Below are 10,897 nucleotides of genomic sequence, written 5' to 3' on the forward strand. Positions count from 1 at the left end.
CACAAACCTCCCTCCCCCTAACCCACACACCACACCCACAGAGCTCTACAGCAAGCAAAGCACTGCCGCACATCACACAAAAAAACCCCACTCCTTCCAGCTGCACCCACGGCTGCGTTAGCAGCTTGATACGGCGTGTGGCCTCAGACAACCCCCAACACCCCTCTCCCCACCACCACCCCTCACTGAGCTGTCGAGAGCGTCATTATCTGCAACTTGATATTGCGTGTGGCCTGAGACACACACACACACCCCACCCCCAACCACCAACCCACACAGAGCTGTCGAGAGCGTCACGATCTGCAGCCTGATACAGCGTGCGGCCTCACACACGCACACATACCCATACCCCACTCCCCACAGAGCTGTATCACAAGCAAAGCACCATGCACAAACCCTCCCAGGCTGCTCCACCTGATGCCCCGTTAAGCTGTCGAAAGCGTCCAGAACCCTAACCATCTGCAGCTTGATACGGCGCCAGGCCTCAGACACACACACACCCTCCCCCCATCCCACACAGAGCTGTATCACAAGCAAAGCACCATGCACAAACCGTCCCAGGCTGCTCCACCTGATGCCCCGTTAGCTGTCGAGAGCATCACAATCTGCAGCTTGATACGGTGCCAGTCCTCAGACACACATAACCCCCCCCCCCCCCCCCCCCTCCAGCCCCCCATCTCCTCACACCCAACCCTCACACAGCTCTATCACAAGCACTGTGCACAGCTCAAACCACCACGATCCCCAGACCCGGTGCCTCATTAGATGTCGAGAGCGTCCAGAATCTTCATGTTCTGCAGCTTCATACAGCGAGTGGCCTCACACACACACACACACACCCTAACTCGCATCCAACCCTCACAGAACTCTATCACAAGCAAAGCACCGCGCACAAACCATCCCAGGCTGCTCCACCCATTCCCGTTTGCTGTCGAGAGCGTCACAATCTGCAGCTTGATACGGCGCATGGCCTCAGACACACACACACACACACACACACACACAACACACATACACACACCCCAATCCACATCCAACACCCACAAAGCTCTATCACAAGCACTGTGCACAGCTCAAACCACCACAATCCCCAGGCCCGATGCCCCGTTAGCTGTCGAGACCTTCAACAGCTCTCACTATCTGCTGCTTGATACAGATCGAGGCCTCACACACACATACATACCACCCCCACCCCCCACAAAGCTCTATCACAACAAGAACTGCACAGCTCCAACCAACCCCTGGAGCCCCGTTAGCTGTCGAGAGCGTCCAGAACCCTCATGATCTGCTGCTTGATGCGCCGCGTGGCCTCCGCGGCGGTGGGGATGATGAACTGGTCGACGTCGGTGAAGTGGAAGCCGTCCTCCTCGTGCGTGCCGTACTTGAAGGTGATCAGCTCTGGGTACTTCTTCTTGGAGGTGATCTTGACCACCGAGCCCAGGGCTCTCCGGGCCTGGATCAGCGCCATGCCCTTCTTCTGGGGCAGCTCCCGCAGCACGAACAGGTGGCTGCCCGTCACGATCAGCGTGCTGCACACACAGGGAGGAGGGTGTGGGGGCGGGTTACATGGCGTGTGTGTGGTGGGTGGTGTGTTGGGATGGTGTTGTGTGATGGTGGTGTGTTGGGATGGTGTTGTGTTGAGGTGGTGTTGTGTGATGGTGGTGTGTTGTGTTGTGGTGGTGTGTGATGTGGCGGTGTGTGGAGGTGGTTCGTTGTGTTGAGGTGGTGTTGTGTGATGGTGGTGTGTGTTGTGTGGTGGTGGGGTGTGTGGGGGTGGTGTGTTGGGGGTGGTGTTGTGTTGTGTTGAGGTGGTGTTGTGTGATGGTGGTGTGTTGTGTGATGGTGGTGTGTTGTGTGGAGGTGGGGTGTGATGTGGCGGTGTGTGGGGGTGGTTCATTGTGTTGAGGTGGTGTGTGATGATGTGCTCTGTGACGGTGCTGTGTGATGGTGTTGTTTAATGGTGCTGTGTGGTAGGTGTGTCAGAGCTCAGTGTATCCACCCTTACCTGGGGTAGGTGTATCAGAGCTCAGTGTATCCACCCTTACCTGGGGTAGGTGTATCAGAGCTCAGTGTGTCCACCCTTACCTGGGGTAGGTGTATCAGAGCTCAGTGTATCCACCCTTACCTGGGGTAGGTGTATCAGAGCTCAGTGTGTCCACCCTTACCTGGGGTAGGTGTATCAGAGCTCAGTGTATCCACCCTTACCTGGGGTAGGTGTATCAGAGCTCAGTGTGTCCACCCTTACCTGGGGTAGGTGTATCAGAGCTCAGTGTATCCACCCTGAACTGTGGTAGATGTATCAGGGCTCAGTGTGTCCACCCTTACCTGGGGTAGGTGTATCAGGGCTCAGTGTATCCACCCTTACCTGGGGTAGGTGTATCAGAGCTCAGTGTATCCACCCTGAACTGTGGTAGATGTATCAGGGCTCAGTGTGTCCACCCTTACCTGGGGTAGGTGTATCAGAGCTCAGTGTATCCACCCTGAACTGTGGTAGATGTATCAGGGCTCAGTGTGTCCACCCTTACCTGGGGTAGGTGTATCAGAGCTCAGTGTATCCACCCTGAACTGTGGTAGATGTATCAGGACTCAGTGTGTCCACCCTGAACTGTGGTAGATGTATCAGGACTCAGTGTGTCCACCCTTACCTGGGGTAGGTGTATCAGAGCTCAGTGCGTCCACCCTTACCTGGGGTAGGTGTAGCCATTGGACTTGACCTCCTTGCAGGCACAGCTGTAGACCACGTCGGCCTTCTTCACCCAGGTGTCCACGCTGACCGTCTCCTTGTGCTCGTCCCCAGAGAGGTCGCTGCTGCCCTCTGCCCCTTCTGTTACACACATTCCATGCACACACATATGGAGCATGTTCAAACACGCGCCATGCACACACATACACAAACACACACACCACACATGTGTGCACATACACACACACCATGCACACACATATGGAGCATGTTCACACACACACAACATGCACACAGATACACACACACAATGCATGTGCACATACACACCACACACACACATATGGAGCATGTTCACACACACACACCACGCACACACATACAAACACACACACTTACCATGCACATGCACATACACACACACCACGCACAAACATATGGATCATGTTCACACACACACCATGCACACACATACACATACACACACCACACACGTGCACATACACACACACCACAAACACACATATGGAGCATGTTCACACACACACACACCATGCACACGCATACACACACACACTCACAATGCACATGCACATACACACACACCACGCACAAACATATGGATCATGTTCACACACACACCATGCACACACATACACACACACACACCACACACGTGCACATACACACACACCACACACACACATATGGAGCATGTTCACACACACACACACACCACGCACACACATACACACACACACTTACCATGCACATGCACATACACACACACCACACACACACATATGGAGCATGTTCACACACACACACACCATGCACACACACACACACACACACACTTACCATGCACATACACACACACCACGCACAAACATATGGAGCATGTTCACACACACACACCATGCACATGCACACACATACACACACACACACACCACACATGCACATACACACACACCACGCACAAACATATGGAGCATGTTCACACACACATCATGCACACAAATACACACACACACACCACACAAGTGCACATACACACACACCACACACACACATATGGAGCATGTTCACACACACACACATACCATGCACACACATACACACACACACACACCATGCATGTGCACATACACACCACACACACACCACGCACACGCATACACACACACACTTACCATGCACATGCACATACACACACACCACGCACAAACATATGGAGCATGTTCACACATACACACACACCATGCACACAAACACACACATACACACACACCACATGTGCACATACACACACACCACACAGACACATATGGAACATGCTCACACACACACACACACACGTATAACTTCATATGGGCACACACACACATGGAACATATTCACACTTACACACATATTCACTATCAATGCTCACAAACACAGGAGCAAATAAAGGCGCACACACACACACACACACACACGGACATGCTGAAACCCACAGAGAGCAACATAACAATAAATCCTCCACTAAAGGCATGCACACGCACAAACACCACACACACACACACACACACACAGAGAAAAGTATGTTTATTACACACGGACCAGTGACAGTTTTCCTTTCAGTTTATCAAGGAGGCGTCACCGCATTCAGACGAATCCATATATACGCTACACCACATCTGCTAAACAGATGCCTGAGAGCATCATAACCCAACACGCTTTGTCAGACTGTGAGTGAATAATAATAATAATAATAATAATAATGGTATTTATATAGCGCTGAATCTTGTGCATGGACAAATCAAGTCATTCTCACGCGCGCATAAATCTAAAACTGGAGAAACTGAAGACAAGAAAGAGGCAGGGAAGGGAGCTAGGCTATTTTGGGAAGAGGTGGGTTTTAAGGCCAGACTTGAAAGAGCTGAGTGTGGAGACTTGACGAAGCGAAAGAGGAAGTTCATTCCAAGTGCAAGGTCCAGAGACAGAGAAAGAACGGCGGCCAACAGTCGAGAGACTTGAATCTGGGTATGAGTAAATAGAGTGGATCCCTGTGCAGGCATGTGGAGTGATGGCCTAGAGGTAACGCGTCCGCCTAGGAAGCGAGAGAATCTGAGCGCGTTGGTTCGAATCACGGCTCAGCCGCCGATATTTTCTCCCCCTCCACTAGACCTTGAGTGGTGGTCTGGATGCTAGTCATTCGGATGAGAGGATAAACCGAGGTCCTGTGTGCAGCATGCACTTAGCGCACGTAAAAGAACCCACGGCAACAAAAGGGTTGTTCCTGGCAAAATTCTGTAGAAAAATCCACTGCGATAGGAAAAACAAATAAAACTGCACGCAGGAAAAAATACAAAAAAAAAAAAAAGGGTGGCGCTGTAGTGTAGCGATGCGCTCTCCCTGGGGAGAGCAGCCCGAATTTCACATAGAGAAATCTGTTGTGATAAAAAGAAATACAAATACATGTGTAATTGCGTACCTGTCAGAGTGAATTTTTTCTACAGAATGTCACCGGAGGACAACACTCTTCGTTGCCATGGGTTTCCTTTTACAGTGTGCTAATTTCGTGCTGTACACTGGACCTTGGTCAATCACCCCCATCCTAACGACCAGGCGTTCAGTCTGATTTTCCAGTCAAACTTGGGGGAGACAAAGGGGTGAGACAGGGATTCAGACTCAAGACCCGACGGGCGCAATAGCCGAGTGGTTAAAGCGTTGGACTGTCAATCTGAGGGTCCCGGGTTCGAATCACGGTGACGGCGCCTGGTGGGTAAAGGGTGGAGATTTTTACGATCTCCCAGGTCAACATATGTGCAGACCTGCCAGTGCCTGAACCCCCTTCATGTGTATATGCAAGCAGAACATCAAATACGCATGTTAAAGATCCTGTAATCCATGTCAGCGTTCAGTGGGTTATGGAAGCAAGAACATGCCCAGCATGCACACCCCCGAAAAGGAGTACGGCTGCCCACATGGCGGGGTAAAAACGGTCATACACGTCAAAGCCCACTCGTGTGCATACAAGTGAACGCAGAAGAAGAAGAAGACTCAAGACCCTCAAGGACACTGTAGTGGCAGACAAGCATCTTAACCATTCCACCACCTCGCTGCCTAGTGGCACATTCAAATCATCCGGGCCAATCATTTTACCTTCGTCGTCGTCACCGATGGTGAAGACGTTGGCGATGTTCCTGTACCGCTTCCCCAGCCGATCCGTGTTGCTGACGTGTCTGCCCAGGGAAATAAAGACACAGGGGATATAAAGACACATGGAAATAAAGACACAGGGAAATAAAGACACAGGGGATATAAAGACACAGGAAATAAAGACACAGGGAAAATAAAGACACAGGGAAATAAAGACACAGGGGGATAAAGACACAGGGAAATAAAGACACATAAAGACACAGGGGAAATAAAGACACAGGGGAAATAAAGACGCAGGGGAAATAAAGACACAGGGGGATAAAGACACAGGGAAATAAAGACACATAAAGACACAGGGAAATAAAGACACATAAAGACACAGGGAAATAAAGACACAGGAAATAAAGACGCAGGGGAAATAAAGACACAGGGGGATAAAGACGCAGGGGAAATAAAGACACATAAAGACACAGGGAAATAAAGACACAGGAAATAAAGACACAGGGAAATAAAGACACAGGGGAAATAAAGACACAGGGCAATGAAGACACAGGGATATAAGACACAGGGAAATAAAGGGAAATAAAGACACAGGGGAAATAAAGACACAGGGGGATAAAGACACAGGGATATAAAGACACAGGAGAAATGAAGACACAGGGAAATAAAGACACAGGAGAAATGAAGACACATAAAGACACAGGGGAAATGAAGACACAGGGAAATAAAGACACAGGGGGATAAAGACACAGGGAAATAAAGACACATAAAGACACAGGGGAAATAAAGACACAGGGGAAATAAAGACGCAGGGGAAATAAAGACACAGGGGAAATAAAGACACAGGGGAATAAAGACACAGGGAAATAAAGACACAGGGGGATAAAGACACAGGGAAATGAAGACACAGGGGAATAAAGACACAGGGAAATAAAGGGAAATAAAGACGCAGGGGAAATAAAGACACAGGGGGATAAAGACACAGGGAAATAAAGACACATAAAGACACAGGGAAATAAAGACACATAAAGACACAGGGAAATAAAGACACAGGAAATAAAGACACAGGGGAAATAAAGACACAGGGGAAATAAAGACGCAGGGGAAATAAAGACACAGGGGAAATAAAGACACATAAAGACACAGGGAAATAAAGACACAGGAAATAAAGACACAGGGGAGATAAAGACGCAGGGGAAATAAAGACACATAAAGACACAGGGAAATAAAGACACAGGAAATAAAGACACAGGGAAATAAAGACACAGGAAATAAAGACACAGGGGAAATAAAGACACAGGGGAAATAAAGACACAGGGGGATAAAGACGCAGGGGAAATAAAGACACATAAAGACACAGGGAAATAAAGACACAGGAAATAAAGACACAGGGAAATAAAGACACAGGAAATAAAGACACAGGGGAAATAAAGACACAGGGCAATGAAGACACAGGGAAATAAAGACACAGGGAAATAAAGACACAGGGAAATAAAGGGAAATAAAGACACAGGGGAAATAAAGACACAGGGGGATAAAGACACAGGGAAATAAAGACACAGGGATATAAAGACACAGGAGAAATGAAGACACAGGGAAATAAAGACACAGGAGAAATGAAGACACATAAAGACACAGGGGAAATAAAGACACAGGGGAAATGAAGACACAGGGGAAATGAAGACACAGGGAAATAAAGACACAGGGGAAATGAAGACACAGGGGAAATAAAGACACAGGGGAAATAAAGACACAGGGGAAATGAAGACACAGGGAAATAAAGACACAGTGAAAATAAAGACACAGGGGAAATAAAGACACAGGGGAAATAAAGACACAGGAAATAAAGACACAGGGAAAATAAAGACACAGGGAAATAAAGACACAGGGGGATAAAGACACAGGGAAATAAAGACACATAAAGACACAGGGGAAATAAAGACACATAAAGACACAGGGAAATAAAGACACATAAAGACACAGGGAAATAAAGACACATAAAGACACAGGGAAATAAAGACACAGGAAATAAAGACACAGGGGAAATAAAGACGCAGGGGAAATAAAGACACAGGGGGATAAAGACGCAGGGGAAATAAAGACACATAAAGACACAGGGAAATAAAGACACAGGAAATAAAGACACAGGGAAATAAAGACACAGGGGAAATAAAGACACAGGGAAATAAAGGGAAATAAAGACACAGGGGGATAAAAACACAGGGAAATAAAGACACAGGGATATAAAGACACAGGAGAAATGAAGACACAGGGAAATAAAGACACAGGAGAAATGAAGACACATAAAGACACAGGGGAAATAAAGACACAGGGGAAATGAAGACACAGGGAAATAAAGACACAGGGGAAATGAAGACACAGGGGAAATGAAGACACAGGGAAATAAAGACACAGGGGAAATGAAGACACAGGGAAATAAAGACACAGGGGAAATGAAGACACATGGGAAATAAAGACACAGGGGAATAAAGACACATGAAATAAAGACACAGGGGAAATAAAGACACATAAAGACACAGGGAAATAAAGACACAGGGGAAATGAAGACACATGGGAAATAAAGACACAGGGGAAATAAAGACACATAAAGACACAGGGGAAATAAAGACACATAAAGACACAGGGGAAATAAAGACACAGGGGAAATAAAGACACATAAAGACACAGGGAAATAAAGACACAGGGAAATAAAGACACAGGGGAATGAAGACACATGAAATAAAGACACAGGGGAAATAAAGACACAGGGAAGTAAAGACACAGCGGGATAAAGACACATAAAGACACAGGGAAATAAAGACACATGGGGATAAAGACACAGTTCTGCCCAGGGAAATGAAGACACAGAGGGATAAAGACACAGGGGAATAAAGACACAGGGGAAATAAAGACACAAGGGAATGAAGACACATGGGAAATAAAGACACAGGGAAATAGAGACACAGGGGAAATAAAGACACAGGAAATAAAGACACATGGGAAATAAAGACACAGGAAATAAAGACACATGGGAAATAAAGACACAGGGGGAATAGAGACACAGGGGAAATAAAGACACAGGGGGAATAGAGACACAGGGGAAATAAAGACACAGGGGGAATAAAGACACAGGGGAAATAAAGACACAGGGGGAATAAAGACACAGGGGAAATAAAGACACAGGGGGAATAAAGACACAGGGGGAATAGAGACACAGGGAATAAAGACACAGGGGGAATAGAGACACAGGGGAAATAAAGACACAGGAAATAAAGACACAGGGGGAATAGAGACACAGGAAATAATGACACAGGGGGAACAAAGACACAGGGAAATAGAGACACAGTTTTGCTCAGAGAAATAAAGACACAAAGACACAGTTTTGCCCGGAGAAATAAAGACACAGTTTTGCCCAGAGAAATAAAGACACAAAGACACAGTTTTGCCCGGAGAAATAAAGACACAGTTTTGCCCAGAGAAATAAAGACACAGACACAGTTTTGCCCGGAGAAATAAAGACACAGTTTTGCCCAGAGAAATAAAGACACAGTTTTGCCCAGAGAAATAAAGACACAGACACAGTTTTGCCCGGAGAAATAAAGACACAGTTTTGCCCAGAGAAATAAAGACACAGTTTTGCTCAGAGAAATAAAGACACAGTTTTGCCCAGAGAAATAAAGACACAGTTTTGCCCGGAGAAATAAAGACACAGACACAGTTTTGCCCGGAGAAATAAAGACACAGTTTTGCCCGGAGAAATAAAGACACAGTTTTGCCCAGAGAAATAAAGACACAGACACAGTTTTGCCCGGAGAAATAAAGACACAGTTTTACCCAGAGAAATAAAGACACAGTTTTGCCCAGAGAAATAAAGACACAGTTTTGCTCAGAGAAATAAAGACACAGTTTTGCCCGGAGAAATAAAGACACAGACACAGTTTTGCCCGGAGAAATAAAGACACAGTTTTGCCCAGAGAAATAAAGACACAGTTTTGCCCAGAGAAATAAAGACACAGACACAGTTTTGCCCGGAGAAATAAAGACACAGTTTTGCCCGGAGAAATAAAGACACAGACACAGTTTTGCCCGGAGAAATAAAGACACAAAGACACAGTTTTGCCCAGAGAAATAAAGACACAGACACAGTTTTGCCCGGAGAAATAAAGACACAGTTTTGCCCGGAGAAATAAAGACACAGTTTTGCCCAGAGAAATAAAGACACAGTTTTGCCCGGAGAAATAAAGACACAGTTTTGCCCGGAGAAATAAAGACACAGTTTTGCCCGGAGAAATAAAGACACAGTTTTGCTCTGAGAAATAAAGACACAGTTTTGCCCAGAGAAATAAAGACACAGTTTTGCCCGGAGAAATAAAGACACAGTTTTGCCCGGAGAAATAAAGACACAGTTTTGCCCGGAGAAATAAAGACACAGTTTTGCCCAGAGAAATAAAGACACAGTTTTGCCCGGAGAAATAAAGACACAGTTTTGCCCGGAGAAATAAAGACACAGTTTTGCCCAGAGAAATAAAGACACAGTTTTGCCCAGAGAAATAAAGACACAAAGACACAGTTTTGCTCTGAGAAATAAAGACACAGTTTTGCTCAAAGAAATAAAGAGAGTTTTGCTCTGAGAAATAAAGACACAGTTTTGCCCAGAGAAATAAAGAGAGTTTTGCTCTGAGAAATAAAGACACAGTTCTGCCCAGAGAAATAAAGACACAGTTTTGCTCTGAGAAATAAAGACACAGTTTTGTCCAGAGAAATAAAGAGAGTTTTGCTCTGAGAAATAAAGACACAGTTTTGCCCAGAGAAATAAAGACAAAGCTTTTTCCTTTTCATGATTCCAGTCCCATAATTCATCCACACTGAAAATCAATCAGACTTTTTTTTTCTCATGTGTGTCAGCCCCTATGTTCAACAAATCAACAACCTAACTTATTCTACATCCGCCTACCACCACCACCCCCATTTCCAGTTTCAATGGAAATAATTCTAATATAAATATATATATCCAAGCCAGAAAACAGACTAGTGAAGATGGTGAGACATGACAAAATCTTTAGCATT

General features: G+C 46.3%; 1 protein-coding gene across 1 annotated transcript in view; it reads right to left on the bottom strand.

Annotated features, from left to right (window-relative positions):
* Positions 1-660: 660 nt before the first annotated feature.
* Positions 661-10,897, bottom strand: part of LOC143277403 (TBC1 domain family member 23-like) — a 41,726-nt gene continuing 31,489 nt past the window's right edge. Inside the window, exons 15-17 of the mRNA XM_076582196.1 lie at positions 5,834-5,913; positions 2,686-2,824; positions 661-1,529 (exon numbers count right to left, since the gene is read on the bottom strand). Coding sequence (XP_076438311.1) covers positions 1,253-1,529; positions 2,686-2,824; positions 5,834-5,913 — 496 coding nt within the window. The 3' untranslated portion in view covers positions 661-1,252. The remainder of the gene's footprint in view (positions 1,530-2,685; positions 2,825-5,833; positions 5,914-10,897) is intronic.

The sequence above is a fragment of the Babylonia areolata genome, chromosome 34 (genome assembly GCF_041734735.1).
Source record: "Babylonia areolata isolate BAREFJ2019XMU chromosome 34, ASM4173473v1, whole genome shotgun sequence".
Classification (NCBI taxonomy): Eukaryota; Metazoa; Mollusca; class Gastropoda; order Neogastropoda; family Buccinidae; genus Babylonia; species Babylonia areolata.